At 40.6% G+C, this 16,205-nt stretch overlaps 1 protein-coding gene across 5 annotated transcripts in view; it reads right to left on the bottom strand.

The window, feature by feature from the left end:
- The window catches only part of cfap74 (cilia and flagella associated protein 74), a 56,840-nt gene that overhangs the window by 12,053 nt on the left and 28,582 nt on the right, over positions 1-16,205 (bottom strand). For all 5 annotated transcript variants that reach the window (XM_037104736.1, XM_037104733.1, XM_037104731.1 and 2 more), the window contains exons 22-24: positions 11,444-11,572; positions 4,223-4,310; positions 683-856 (exon numbers count right to left, since the gene is read on the bottom strand). In XM_037104736.1, coding sequence (XP_036960631.1) covers positions 683-856; positions 4,223-4,310; positions 11,444-11,572 — 391 coding nt within the window. The remainder of the gene's footprint in view (positions 1-682; positions 857-4,222; positions 4,311-11,443; positions 11,573-16,205) is intronic.

The following is a 16,205-nucleotide window of genomic DNA, read 5'->3' as shown; positions in this document are numbered from 1 at the left end:
GATTGCTGTAGAGCTAAACTGCATTTGCTGTAACCATGGTAACTACAGGCATCACCAAATCAGAAAGTTCTGCAATCTTAAGGATTACAACTTGGTTGAACAAAAAAAACTGTAAATCTCAAAAATTGGAAACCTGTGAAAGGATGGTTGAAACTGAATTTCCAACAGTGAAAGTCTATACTAAATATAAATCTGACCAAATGTTGGCTAAAAGCTTATGAACACACTGATAAAAACATTGTTAGTGACTATTAGTGTCTGGATTCATTTTTATCAACAGAATCCAGGCAACTGTTCTCAAAGGTGTCATTTGTAAGAAATGAATTCGAAACCAGGATTCGAAAAGTAGCTCCAAAACTACAGGGTCCAGCCGCCTCCCAGTGAACACAGCTAGACACCCAACTGGGACTGAACACAGCCTATGTTACAGACAGATGGCAGTTTGAAGACGGGGATATAATATCGAGGTGATTTACAAGCGGCTCTGACCAGGACTGTCTGGGGAAAGGGAGACACAGCAGGCTGGGACAGTAGAGGCAGGAAACTGCAGAGGAAGGCATCAGCAGCAGGCAAAAACAGCGTGTAGATCCCTACTATTTTTACATCTAACTCAGTGAATTGAGGATTTATTTTGTGAAACATAGGTGGGCTGTGGAAAGAGTTCCTGTTCCTTGTGCATTACCTCTGGAGGACGCAGGAAGCCAAAGTCCTGAGGCAGCAGGGACAGGTTGGTAAGGCGAACACTGCTGATAACCGTCTGGTAAATGGAACAGCAGCCAAAGTCCACCTCAGTGCGGTCAAACTGCAGGTCTGAGGAGGTCACAACTGCTTGGACTGTGAAATGGACAGGCTTCACCTGAATGCACAAACATGAAGCATCACTGCACACCTTTTTGTCTTAGACTGTAACATTTTCATTACATTGCTTTTGACCTAGATTATCTCTAATTCATTCTAATATCATAATGTTACCATGTCTACGAAACATCAGGGATGGTGTGAGTTACGTAATACAAATGCTTCTAGTGGCTGTTCTGAAAACTGCTCTGCACTGGTATCATTTTTTGAATCTTAATTATACATTTTCATATTCAGATTGAAGGAAAAAAAAAGAGGAGACAGGAGACTGCAACAAGATGAGCAACGGACTAGAACTGACTGATGTTTTCTTTTAGTCTAAAAGCCTTTTTTAATTCACAAATATGAATATGTGTCCTCAAAGTATCTACTAAATTGAATTCATGTTAAAGGCACCACCATTTTAGTCTGCTGAGCTGAAATGGAGCAATGCTTTTATGCATATAGTTATCCTTCATCACTGAGCAGCTGAGATGAGATATGAGAGTGTGTGTGTGTGTGTGTGTGTGTGTGTGTGTGTGTGTGTGTGTGTGTGTGTGTGTGTGTGTGTGTGTGTGTGTGTGTGTGTTCTAAAACAGAGTGTAGGCTCAAAGTGAATTCTAGAAAATGAAATCTCAGCACCAACCCAGGTAGCCTGTTATCAGTGACATCGCCATTCTCCCCTGAATAATTATGGCTTTGGTTTGTGCTAATCGTGCAAGACTTGTGTTATCCTGTATTTTTCTTATTTCAAAACTATTTCAGTCCCTTTAAATGAAGAAAACTACCATTATGTTGGTCTTAAAGTGAAACTCTCACCAAAATGCAACCTCGGGTCTTTTTGAAACTGTACCCGAATCAAAGCATAATTACAAGATTTTCATATTTCGTATTTTCATTTTTGGTCAAAATCTTTTTCAATGGGAGTGCTATGGGCAACATTACGATAGCATCAAATTGCTATTTTTAAAACACTAAGAAGGCTCGACACAACATGAAACTTTGCATGTAGTATCACCAGGGTCTCTACACATGAACATGAGCATTGAGAACATTGTTTGTGTACACAGAGTTTGCTACTTTTGTTACTTTTACGACTTTTGATTTTAGTATTGTTTCTAATATGAGGCTCTTTTTTCAACTTATTTACAACAAATTATCTGTGCATTTATATGGAACTAAGCTTTAGGAACTTTCCACCTTAACTCTCCTCCCTGTTACCTCCCACTTGGAGATTGCCCCTAGCAGTCCACTGAAAATGATTAGATTCCTTTTTCTCGAGAGTTTCACTTTAACTAAACTCTCTAATACACTCAGTCAGTCTTTGGATACACATAAAACAATAGTAGGATTGGTTTTAGTCGATTTATGGGATTTATCAGCAATAATAAAAAGTACAGTAGTAAAGAGTATTACCGGCCTTTAACACTCCTTTGGGTCCATTATGTCATATTAGTATTAGATTAGAGAAAGCAGTAATCTTATGAGCATTTTTCCCCCAGATAATGTCTATTTCGATCATGTCAGTGATCAGAACATGACCTTGTTTGTTGGTCTCTGCACCATTGCTTTCCTGGCTGCTGTGGTGTCTGGTGACCATACAACAGTGTGTGTGCGTGCATGTATGTGCGTGTGTGTGTGTGCATGGTTTAATGCCAAGAGCTCAGAGCCCGGAGCTGGGGCAACAGCTTTGGTGCTCCACGGGAGCATCCTGGCTCTTTGTCAGAGCTCCGCTCCCCCCTCCTCGTCCTGGTAGAGAGAGGGAATTGGGGCTGGATAGTGCACGAGAGGAAGGTGACGATTTGGCAAGAAGACGGACCAGATTTAGATTTACTGAGAAAGAGGACTGGCATCAGTGCAACACGAATGTCTAAGCAGCTGCTCTGTGTTTGTTAATAAAAGCTGCTGCTGAGGAGTTGAAGGAATTTGGTTGCTGTAAGCACTTTATTTTCCACTTCAAGGGCTTCTGAGCTGATTGTTTACATATTTCAAAATGCAGGTTGGACCTTGTGAAGAGGATATGTAGATTTGTGCCTCTCGAGAGGAATGATAGTTTCTGTTTAAGGCTGAATAGTCTCCTTATCAATGTTTGTTGCTCTATACACAAATAAAGCTACCATATAACAACAAATCCATGACTTTTGCCTGGCTGAAGTAAATTTAGACTAAATATATGCAAAACCAAACCAGTATGAACTAGTAATTGCATGACAATGTACTAAAGTTTATCAAAGTTAATAACACACTTGTATTTATAGATTATCAACTGTACCAATATGATATTGGCACTCAGGAATTACAGATGAAGTCCATACATTTGATTCCAGAATGAACATTTTCCCTATATAGCTCTCATCTGAGCTGCGTACAAGACATCCTGTTTGGCGGCAGATTATGTTATGCCCTCATTTAGTTTTAAAGAAACTCATTTAAAACACTGGGGAAAACCCTACACCAACAGAAGCCCATGCTTTATAGACATACCTTTGATCAATTATACAGTTTTCAACATTTTTGGTAGTTAAGATAAATGAATAAGCAACGATAGCTAGCCACATGCTAATATTAAGTTGCTATGGTTCTTTTTTCGTACACGCTGTCAAAAGTGAAAGTGACTAACAACAGCTTCACCTCTTCGTTGGATAAGGGATTTAAACAAATCAGAGAAAAGGATGACCGGTGACTACTACAAACAGTAAACTATTAACTATATATACAAAGAGAACTGTAAAAAGTGAAGTATTTCAAGTTACATATGAAAAAGAACTAAGATAAATATACTATAACTAGATGTATACTGTTGAGTTGGCATCAGAGGCAGAAGCATATGCAGTTAGTGGAAATACATCACACTATCACAAAAACAGGTATTTTGGAACACACATCATCAGAGTCACAGGCCATTTAATGTTGTGGAGATGCTCCAACTGTCGGTCATCTGAATTCATATGTGAAGCAGAATTTTATAGACTTGCATATAACTGTTCCCACTTTGCACGTGGGTAGACATGAATATAAATGTTATGTCTTATGTATGTTGAGTGTGTCCACGTTTTATGTGTTATATACTGTTAACCATGTTATATATGAAGACACATAGTACATTATCTGTACCTCTGTTCTGCCATTTTGAGCCTCTGGAGAATTTCTTACTCAAACAATACGGGATAACCTTTATGCTTGGCTTATTAGCGCCCATGGAGTAACTGGGCCTTGGGGGTGGGAGATAATTTTAGCTTGTTATCAGCGAAATAGGTTACAACCTTCAGCGGCTCTGCTTCTGTTGGGGACAAAGTAGGACACAAGTACACTGTTTTCAGGATCCCAGGGAGGTTTACTGTACAATAGACTGGATGTATGCAGTGCATAATAATATAATGCAAACCTGGCCTGCTACTTGCACTGTCATTGGGACTTCAAGGACGCCTGTGTCACTGTCAAAAAACTTCTTGGCATCTTTGGACAAGGAGCATCTATAAGAGAGCAAAAGAAGCAGCATTTTTACATCACTCTCGTGAGCAAAGAAAAGCACCAATCAGGGCTTGAATAAACACATTTTTGGACAGCACATCGAGCCACTGTTGAGCTTTTATAAAAAAAACCCTGAAGATTAAGACCTCGAAGACCCATTATTTTACTTTAACCCACGACTGTAGGATCGGCTCGCCTGGGAAGGCAAGAGAGAGATGTAGAGCGCGCCTCCACACTACTGTAGGTTGTAGCCATGGTGATGGGAGACGTAAGTATGATTCAAAGAGGCCCAGTAGTCATGCACAGGCTTATGTAAAACTCCGGTCCTCCAATATAACATATACACTGAATATCGGTCTGTGTGTGTGTGTAGTTCGTTATCATGTCAACAGTGTTCCAAATGTCAAATGCAGTTTGTGGCTCAGATCCAACCCCCACTTCCCCTCTCTCTCACTCTCCTTCTCCCAACATCCTCCTCTTTTTGCCCCCCTTCCATTCCTTGCTTTTCCCTCCTCTGTTTCTCTCCTATCAAATGTCTTTCCCTCTTTACGCGCTTAATGCTGCTTGAAGGCTCCAGAGCTAATGCTGTAAATGTCAGTGGTTTTAAGGCTCTCCAGATGTCAGCATGTTTTTTTTTTTTTTCTTTTTTTTTTCTGTTTTTGAAGCGTTAAAAGCAAGCCTCGCCTTCAACAGATCTGTCAGCTTCAGGTTCGAGGACAGGTCTGCGTTTCGTATCTCCTCCAGCCCCCTCGCTGCGGCACGTATCTGCTGTAAACATGCCCTGCTGTATTCCGGTGCTTTTCATGACTCGGAGCTTGAAAGGTCACGTCCTCACACACGTCAAAATTAAATCTCTTTGCATTAACAAAGGGGAGTAATGAAAATCATTTTCTTCCCTCTGTGGCTTGACCAATGAGCGCAGAGGGTGTATTTAAGGAAGCACTCTTGTTCTGCCTGCAAATAGAATCGCTGCTGGAGAGTCACTCTTGAATTAGCTTGGCAGGGCAGAGTGGAAAAGCATGGTGGGACGTCGCCAGGCCCATATGCTCGTGAGAGTTGCGCGGATGGATGGGGTTTCAGATTTGTCAGTGTCCTGCACAGATTTACTCGTGTGCTTTTTTCTTCTCTGTGGCCAGATTATCCTCAGCCTCGTCCTCCATAGTCTTTAATGGTACTTCTGAGATTAGCAGAGGACAGAGTAAAACTGAAATAGTTGTTTTGACTTTGTGGTACTGCTCAGAGAGCTGCAGTGCATACATCTGAAGGGATTTCACCTACACTGGTGAAAGAACTGGGCATCCACATAACAATCCCTTAAAAAAAAACCTAGAAAGCCAAAGAAAGGTTAATCACGACAATCACCTATTACCCACGGGAGCAAGGTGGAAAAATCTCCAAAGACATATATCTTGCTTTAAGAGCTCATGATTTTTAGGACAGTGGCTGCTTGAGTGCCTCTTTTTACTTGATGGGAGCTAATATGACATATTTGAAATGTATATATGTATATATATATATATATATATATATATATCCCTCTCCAATATCCTGCTTGGATTTCACTTCACCATTAAAAAAAAAGTGATTATGAAAAGGATTACAAAACGGATTAAGAGGCTTAGGGATTTCTCACTACGGGGAAATGGACGGGCAAAAAAATCTGGTAAATGACTGTGAAAGAAATCTTCAAACTGTGTTGACCAAACCTGTTATTTTGCTTGTTAGATTTTTTTTTTTTTTTGCAATATGTGATGTCATTAAAGTTTCTGTTGGTGGAGTGTGTGGCGAGCTAGCAGTGAGAGCCGCGGCAGAGCTGTTCGGTGTAATCTGTAGTAAATCATCTTTGTAATCTCCCTTTTATCAGCCGGAACTGCCAGGGGAGGGACACATTGCAGGGCTCTTCAGAGATTACACTTTAAACCGTTCATTCAAGCCATCCCATCGTATTGATCTTGTTATCAGGTTTAAATTTTCTTCCGGTCTTTTCACAAATATGTTTTCTTGATCCTGGAGGCGGAACCATTGTTTTTCAAAGCTCAGATATGTCTGTCTCAACTCTTTGGGAAGAGTTTATCAGTTCTAAGGCCCAAATGAGCCAGGTCACATGTGCCTCACATGCAAATACCCACAGCTTATTTCAGTCCAATGTAACAAGGTTTAAACCTAAAAAATAAATGTGGTTTGCCTGGCCCCATAATCAGGATTAAGAACTGGGAAAACTAGTTCAGAAATAGTAAATTACCAATGGTAAATGGTAAAAAATGTAAATATGGCTGCCATTAGCTAGTTTGCTCAGTTAGCCTTGCAGCTGTAGTGGTCAAAACAGGGATTTCGGACCACTGGGGAAGTGTTTGCACAACTAGCATGGGGGCTTAGAAGAGGCTAGCTAGTTTGCAACAAAACAAATGTATATCCTAGCATTTCTGCTCATTCTGTTGATTTTTTAAATTAATTTTCTAATGTTTTTGACTAATATTCCAGATATGTAAATATCCAGCAACTTTTGCATGAACTGACAATGAAAATATAAGACAATAACCTTCTCCCAAACAGAAACAGGCTAATGTGGACAAAATATCAGGCTAAATGAATAAAGTCAATTGAAAGTCACCTGACTCGGACTGTCAGTGTCTATCTGAATGTAAATCAAAAGTGTTCCTCTGAACAAGATCACAAACGTGCGAACCATTGGCCTCAGCATCGTAGAGAGGGGATTATGTAGTGTATGGAACAATGCTCTGGAAATGTGAGAGAAACATGTGGGCTGGATGGTGACAAATAAACGTGGAGGAAGACAGGCGGAGAGGGCTGAAGCAAAGGAAAGATGGTGAAGGATGTGGGCAGGTTGAGCACAATCCTTCAGAGCAGGAAGCAAGAATGTGCTCACCCTCTCCCAAAAGCCTGAGGATGGAAGGCAAGAAGCAAACACCTGTGTAAAGAATGAAAGCTATGAGTCACATCGAAATCCAGATTTAACAGTGTATGAGTGTGTGTGTGAGTGTGTGTGAGTGTGTGGATGAGACAGTGAGTGAAAGCAGTGCTGCTAATGAGGATTTGAAAATCCAATCACAGGCTCTGGCTAGGGAAGACTTGGCAGTGCCGTTTTAAATGACACACTGCCACTGCATGAAACAAAAGCCAACCTACCAAAAATCAACAGATCTGAAGGCGAGATCCAAGCATGACTGAGATGAGACATACTGCTTGCTGACATGCTGCAAACATATTCATTTTCCGGTCCCAGTGTGATTTGTGTGAATTTCCTGTGTGGGTGGAGGATACTATTTGGGGCCTTGGGGCATCTTAAAGGATAAATACAGGATTTCTTTGTTAGCTTTGCCCAATTGTTCTTTTGGTTACGATAACCGTGTCCTCACATGGCCCCAGATTGTGCCTCTCCATTTACAGCTGCAACGATTAGTGGATTAATTGTAGAGCCAAACCAATACTGGTTGGTTTTGGATTTTGGATTTGGATTTTTAATTATTTAATCATCATTTATGATAGTAAATGAAGAGTGTTTGGGTTTTGGACCCAAACAACTAAAGATGGACAATAGAAGCCATTTGGAGACATCGTTTTGGGCTCTGGGAAAGAATGATGAACATTTTTCACAATTTCTTAGACATTCTATAGACTTATCAATTAATCGTGAAAATAATCAGATTCTTTGAAAATTTATATAATCATTAGTTGCAGCTCTATTGGGTATTATCATTACATAATTTGGATCCCAAAGCACAGTGTTTGAGTTTGCTGACAAAAATGTCTTACTGTTTTGAGGGTATTTCCAGACTCTTGTATTTAGATATTGAAACATTCTATCCCCTGCACAGTAAAAACTATTGTTAAGCCATTTACCAGGAGGCATCTCTATTCCCTAAACAACAGTATCCCAGAATTACATAGCATTATTACATACATTATTTGCTTTTCCTTTCAAGTTTTATCATGAGGTATATTTGATTGTAGCTGATGGAAAACTAATGTTTCAGAACCACACATGAAAGGCACAAGTCCTGTGGGGCAAGAACCATGAATACGACACGATGTTGGGTTGGCAATGACAAAGAAGAATCATCCATCAGTAGTAACAATTTTAAAATATTTGCATGTTCAGGAAATAAGACAGAGAGGAAGACACATATGTCTAAAAGCCTCCAATGCTAGGATACTGCCAACTTCTGATGAGGTCATTTACAAAAAAGTGGAGGGCGAGAGAGTTTCATAGAAAGTTGTCAACAGATCACTCCTCCAGATGTGGTGTTTGAAAAGAAGTCCACATATAAATAAGTAGAAGTAGAAGAGAGCATCAGTTAGACACCAGTCCTCATTGTAAATGTAAAAAAGAAAAGAACTTCGTGGCAAACTGTATACCACACATAAACAATTTTTTTCTTCCTATCAGCACATATATTTGATGACTTCCCCGCAGTGCTTTGAAGTGGCAATGTTGGCACTGCAGGGGCAAAGACAACTAAATCACTTGCTAAACACAGGACAAAACAAGACTTTAATCATTACTTTAGTCTGAAACAGAGGCGCACAAGCAGAGAGAAATGATGCCAGGCTGTCAGCCTGATTGGATCACCAGTCAGCATCAATGGTGAAACACCAACGGTGTAATTATAATAGTTACATAGTTACATACATGTTAGGATGTGCAATCAACATTTACTTCAAGATGGTAAGTTAAAACATTTGCCAGTTTAAGAACTCCAACAACAAATAAAAGAGCATGCTGCTGTTGCCATATAAAAGCACTTGCGTATTCGGTTCAGTTCTCATATTCCTGTGTCTGAACCGAGGTAACTGCTCTTTAATTGGCATATTTCTTCTATCATAATATGAAAACATTAAGGTTACTGCAACTACTTAAGTCAGGACACATACATAATTTTATGCAAAAATTAAAATCCCCCTCAGCAAGTATCTGCTCATCACAACAAACCAGACAGAAGTGACATGGAATGAAAATTCAGTTCATTGGGCTATTTGGGCCAGATTTTTTTTTCTGTGCTGTCAATCTGTTCCCAGATCCCAGCAATTATCCTGGTGAGCACAATGCTATCATAATCAATATAAGTGACTACCAAATGCACAAAAAAGTTGCAAAATGAACTGGACTTATCCTTTAAGAGGAACAGCGTTGTCAATGAGAGCACAGGGAACTGGGTCTGGTGTCTAAGGTTATGTAAGCAGAATCAGGGCCAGCATATAAGCAGCGGTAGATGGTGGATGCATAGAGGGATGAGAGGAGTTTGAGAATAACCAAGAGAGGCAGAAGAGATGCAGAGTTAGAGGCGAAGTGAAAGAGCACAGAGATACAGAGGACTGTGGAGACTGAACGAAGTGAAGAGAGAGAAGTATAGTTAAGCACAGAGGTGAGAGGCCAAGAAAAAGAGAAGTACGTGTGAGAGAGTGGGAGAGGACAGCACAGAAGCACAAGAGAGAGACAGCAAGAAAAAGTGTGATACAGAGGGAGGAGGGAGGGGGTGGCGGTTGTAGCTGTTAGTGCTTGTGAGCGCTACATCATCTCAGCAGCGGCACGAGTAATGCTGTACGCTAATCCTCGCATTAAAACCTCCACTGATTCACTCAGGCAGATTACTAACAGTTTCCCACTTTCTCCTTCCTGGCTGAACGATGACCGGTGCTTGCCCCCCAACTTTTGTCAAAACCTCCTCCTGTTCGTATTGTTTTGCATCAGTATCCTCTCAGCTATCAATATACGGAGCTGCCGGACTGTGAAGGGAAAAAAGGAGGGTGGGCAGAAGAACACTAGCGCCCACGCCATGTTTTTACATATTTCACGCCTCTCATATTTGCCCTGGGGGTCCCCTGTCCGCTCTCCTGGCTCTCCTGCGGTTCAACTCCTGCCTCTCCATCTAAATATAGAGCCTGTATTGTTGTAGAAAGAATTAGCACATCCTTCAAAGTCATTAGAAACCATTAGCATCACTCTCAGAGTGCAGGTATGTTGAAGCAACTCTTTTATACCCCCCGGGTGTTGACAGGCTATATAATTGTTGCCATTTGTACCCCTGTAAAAGACACAAAAAAAGGGAAGCAATGAAGACTTTCAGTATACTTGTAATAGATTTTATAACAGATCTCTCCAGCTGATAGAGTCTTTTTATCTGACACTGGATAGATCGTTGAAGAGGTGGATGCAGCTTTATGCATTTTGTGGCTAGCTAGCAAGTTAGTGCTTATCTAATTTAAGTTATTATAACTCAGTCCTTATTCTCGTGTCTGTTTTATCAATAAAATAGATGGGGCCTAAAATGCAAATTGTCAGACAAGATTCCATAAGATTTTGTTTGAAGGTAAAATCTAAAGGCTAACCTGGGTTTGTCTGATCCTGTGTCTTCTTTTGTTTCCTACCCTAGCTGACATCTTTTTTTAGTGCTGCTGCATTGATGCCAGATCACATCAGTCTACTAGTTTAGCACAATGGTTTTATAACTAATTGAACCAAATCTGTCATGGGTTTTTGTTTCAGTTACTGTTTCCTGTTTGATTTTGTTTCTCTGGTCTGTACTTTATTTAGGTTTTGTATTTTTGTAGCTCTTTATTCTAAGATTTGCCCCTCCCTGTTCCTTCTGTTTTTTTGTGCCTTTTGTTGCCAGCTTTTTGCGCTTAGACTTGTTTGGTGTTCTGTATTCATTGGACTTTGGTTTACAGCTTTATTCTAATAAAGCTCACTTTTTCGTCAGCCTGCCTGCCTGCCTGCTAAGTGTCTAGTGTTTGTGTCCTCACTACTTTTGCAAACTGTGACAAAATTGGAAATTTCTAAAAGAGGACCAAAGCATAATTAACCAGAAACAATCCTTTTAAGTTGCTCCTGATCTAATGCTGTATCGCTTTATTGTGCACTAGTGAACCAGATATCTTCTTCCAAGAGCCCTAAACCAGATTTTACTGCATGCAGTGTATCCAGAAAGCTGTAGGTTTCTAGCTTTAGGTTTCTAGTTAGTTGAAGAAACAGAGGCAGGCCTGGCTCAACACACATGACTCGAGTGAAACTTTCATAGAAGGCTGATAGAATCTTAACAAGCTTACAGCCTAAAATAAGATTATGAATGCTCCAGTGATTCCATTATCATTGCATCCTCCGTGTGTCCTTTCTTACCTCGGCAGGAACTTGAGCTGGGCATTAAAGCTTGATTGAGCCTGGATGAAGCCTGTCTTTGGGAGGATCTCCATGTGTTTCCTCATTTCTCGGCACACGTCAAAGGTCAGTTTCAAGGCTGTCTTGGCCCTGTTATGCAAAGATATGGTTTCATTAACATTATGGCGACACACTGGGTGCAGTTTTCTAAGAACAGGTGCACTCCAGGATGATCTGTGTGATTACTGAAAAATAATGCACAGTCTGTAACGTACAGCCAGTAATACAGGCAATAATGTGCTTTAAAAAAAGTTATCATACGATATGATATTCTACTGCCCCATCAACTACCCTGACCTACACACTCTTTTTGAGGTAGGGGGCATAGCTGCTGCAGCTGCTCAGAGCCGGACAGCTCTGGAGGAGCAAGTCGGGTGCAGAGCCAGACCTTCTGGAGGAGTAAACAGTCAGAAAAACATCAGATTCTGCTCTGAGCTGTTTACCTGTGAGAGTAAACAGTAAATCTATTCACATTCACAGAGACAGAAGAAGTGATGTTTTAAAGTTTTTTTATGCATTAAGTCTCATTTGCCAACTTCTCTACTCCTGAAGTAGCAATGGGTGACCAAATGAAACACGCTATTACCATGAAAAAACTTGTGGGTTTCTCTGGGTGTGAATATTGTTGGAAACACTTGGGATTATGTCAGTACACAACTGAAAATATACAGCAAAGTCTAGTCATTTTCAGACATTTTAATGCAAAATGATATCTTCAAGTGCCACAGAATATGGCGACCTGTGGCTGAGGTATAAAGAACTTAGTTTGATGCAAAATCCCTTCCCCTGTGCCTCTGTGATACAGAAAATTAACTGTAATCCATCACTGACATGGTTATTGATGAAGACACTTAAAAGGTGTCGTTTATGAGGTGGCAACACAATAGTAACAATCAAGTAAGCATATTGAATCTTATATGGAAACAACAACAAAAATATATATATATTCCTGGTGCTTCTCCCCGTGGACATTACAGAGCAGATGTTTTACCCCCAGGGGTTCAACAAGGACAGAGAGAATATTTTCATTTGAGTGACACGTACATAAATTGCCTTGTATGGAGTGATGTACCCCAAGTCCATATCTTTTAGGTGACCCAATTTCTAGGAGCTCCAACAGATGGTTGTGCCTGTGGCTACAAGCCTCAGTTATAGCTGAGGCTCGTGATATAAATGGCTCTTCACCTTGGGAATTCTCCAACACATTTAACCACAGCCCACACTCACACACCTTCATAAAACGATGACAGTACAAACAGGCTTAAAAAAATAAAAAATAAAAAAAAAATTGCTGGAGGAGATATCCGTATAGTGCACTGGGATAATTTTGTGTTATGGCTGCTTTTATTCTCATAGATACAAAAGGTGAGTGCTGAGTGAGCCGTTGCCAGATAGGCTGAGGTACCCTTCATTTTTCCATTCCCCTCTCAAATGAAGTGACCCACTTTGAACAGCGAGGTCAACCAGATGGTTGTTTCCCCGAGGCAAGGACTCTCTCTCTCTCTTGGGGACACTTGGGGGATATTAAGTCGCTATCTTCATTCCGGCCAAGTGATAACCTTCAAATCACTCTCGGAGGAATATTCATGGATACATAATCATTTAGGATAATTAAGCGATTTAATTAACAGAGGCATTTAGCTAATCCTGTCTTCTTCACTGGCTGCCTGTGACCAGTTTATTTCTGAAGCCATGTTCAATGATTTAAAGGTGAGTTTACAGCGATTCACATAATTTGCTTCCTCCGGGATGAAGAACGATGTGATAGTAATTATATAATCTTCACTTCATTAACCTCCATTATAATAACATTTCATTTGGTGGTTAAAACAAATGCTAATTTCTTGAATTCAGGACACTTTCCTAACGACTTTCTGACTAGACTAGACTAGACCGTAAAAATGAATACGAAGACTTCTTTGAGTTAACATGGTGTCTTTCTAAATGAGGAAAAATCTGTTGACTCCTCACTATGTCAATGCAGTAGCGAGGATGGATGGGTCAATAAAATAGGAGATCCGAAATAGGAAGACTGCAGATCATTCTCTGTTTCGTACCAGCAGTCATCTCTCTTTTGAACCATGGCTACAATCATGACCTGAGCCATGATCTCAAACATACGTTCATTGTTAATGAAGTAGTCATTTCTAAAGGTGCAGTATGTAGAAATAACAGTTTTGGTGTTTTGCTGTCTGCGTAGGCTGCTGTGTTGCAGTAATATCTACAGAAGTGGACATGCTAACTAAAGCTCTGCTAATTGACAGGAGGCCATTTCGTACATATTGCATCCTAAATGCCCTGGTTCTCTTTTTGTTTTTTTTGTCTGTGACACTTGTGTTTAAAGTCCTTGTCAAGGAACAGCTGATTCATGATTTGAAATATAGAGTTATAGCTTTATAACTAGATAGAGTTAACCAGCTCTGAAAAACACACAGATAGAAAAAACAACAAACCATGGAAGAAAACCCACACGGTGACTCCAAATCATGACATTATCTCTACAATACCACCTCGTTTTACTACTAAACCCTCAATTTGGTGCCAGCTGGCTGGAGGAGATCATCAGGGAGTTAAAAGTGTCTGGTAAGAAGACACCCCCACCCCCCCTTTACTAATCTGTTGTTGCTAGTATATGTTATTTCCAGTAGAGGAACCTCTAAATATCAGAGTATAAAAGGTGTGTTCTCTGTTTGAAAAATACAAACATGGGAAGAAAGGCTGTCTTGGCAAACTCGTACATCTTTTTTTTGTGGCTCCTTTACATGACGTTACAGAATGCCTATTCAAAGGGTTCAGTGTGGATAGCGATTGTCCAACATTGCGTCGCATTGGATGTTCATATGCAATTAGGACACAGTGTTATTGGGTGACAAAGAACTGGCACAAAGCCTTGGCCTCAGCCCCATCCAATAACACCTTAAGGATAAATTGGATTGTGAGCCAGGCCTTATTGGCCAACATTGGGAGCCAAGCACACCAATACTCAAGGCTGAATGGGATGGAGATATCTGCAGTCAGATTCCAAATCCTTGTTGAAAGCTCTCTCCAAAGAGTGGATGCTGTTATAGAGGCATAATTATGCTCATGGTTTTAAAATGAGATGAGACTGAGGCAGTTGACTGTGACAGACATTCATCTAGCAATACACATTTGCTGCATCTTCATTACAACAGCGCTACAGGCTTGAAGGTGTGTCTTTAACAGGTGATGACCTTGTCTTGAGCTAATGACATTTAATAGCTGTGCTGTTTAGTATTGCACTGTGCGAGGATGGCTGGTAGCCAGTGACTTGTCATTGCAGATTTTCAGACTGTTACGATTCTGTTTAGTCCCTGCCGCTTATTTCGTGAAATACTGAGATGGGATGATAAAATGGATTTAGAGAGGAATAAGATTCTACCATTTGTCCCGGAATGATGATGATGCCCATCCAACCGCAACACACCTGGAGGCAGTCATGCATGCTTTGACCAGACTCCAGATATAGTCCTTCTTAGGCGTGACTTGGCACAACTTGTTACATTTAATCTGCGAATGGAAATGCAAATCGACATGCCATGGTACGACTCTGCATCACCAAAAGTGCCACTGTAAAAACCCTTTATCTCTCTGCATGTTCCGACTGGCAAAAAAAATAACATTGAAAAGGAGTCTATGGGCAGTATTTTTCAAACTGTAGAGAAATAAATGCAGCAAACCAGCTCTTCTTAAGTTAGGCGAGTGATCAAACCAGGAATATCAAAAAAGCCACTCATAATAATCATAATAATCAAAATAACTGAGATTTTGTGTCAGGTCATGTTGCAGTGAAACAGCTCATGCTGGCTCTACATGCAGTGTCTGGACTCTGAGTGCCCACAACTACAGCAGTGCCTCTTCTCTTTCTTGAAAGGGCCAGGTGGCTGCGCTTGCCTACTCCACATGTACTCCAAAGCCTCATGGAATACCGAGCCTTCACAGCAAGGGTTCTAGGCAACTGTTCCTGTAACACAGCACTGTCTGATTCATACCACGCAATGCATTTCAAATTAACCAGCTGGGAGAACCGGTGCTTCTCTTTACCCCAGTGCAAAAAAAGAGAAATCAACTTTGACATGGACAACACACTCGCATTCCTCAGGCCAAACATCACAGAGCACAGGCTGTGCTAAGACAAGGCACATTCGGCATATTAGAAATGCAGCAGACAAAAATCAAGGACAGAAGGCTTTGAGAAGAAAAAAGGCAGGTTGATTGTGTGAGCTTGGGCAGGAATGCTCAAGTCCCCAGCAGGTGTCGGTGGAGCAGGGTCTGAAAAAAAAAAACAAAAAAACAAAAAGCACACACGCACCGTTCCCGAAAAGAAAAACTCTGCCAACTGTCTGCAGAATATTTCAGTCATTGGCTCACATGCAGAAGTCAAACACTGCACATTTTAAAGCCTCTTGAAAAATTCTTTCAATTAGTAGGAGTCATATTCAAATGACTGGCACACGGACAAGAGAGGCACATTCAATTATGCTTTGTGCTGTTCTCTTAAAAATCTGTCACAAACTAAGGAGGAGTTGTGGGATATCTACTCATCTGCTGAAAGGAAAAAGTGACAAATTATATGATGAAAGCAGCAGCTCTCTTATTGTCTCCCTAAAAAGCCTGCCAAGCTATTTTGTGCTCAAATTACTGACTTAGAGGCAGAGTGACATATTGTATTTGCTGGTGCAAGCATTAACATTTTCCTCTTTAC

The sequence above is a fragment of the Acanthopagrus latus genome, chromosome 7, assembly GCF_904848185.1.
Source record: "Acanthopagrus latus isolate v.2019 chromosome 7, fAcaLat1.1, whole genome shotgun sequence".
In the NCBI taxonomy this organism is placed as follows: Eukaryota; Metazoa; Chordata; class Actinopteri; order Spariformes; family Sparidae; genus Acanthopagrus; species Acanthopagrus latus.
The sequence above is the reverse complement of the archived record's forward strand: the minus strand, read 5'-3'. Positions and strand labels throughout refer to the sequence as shown.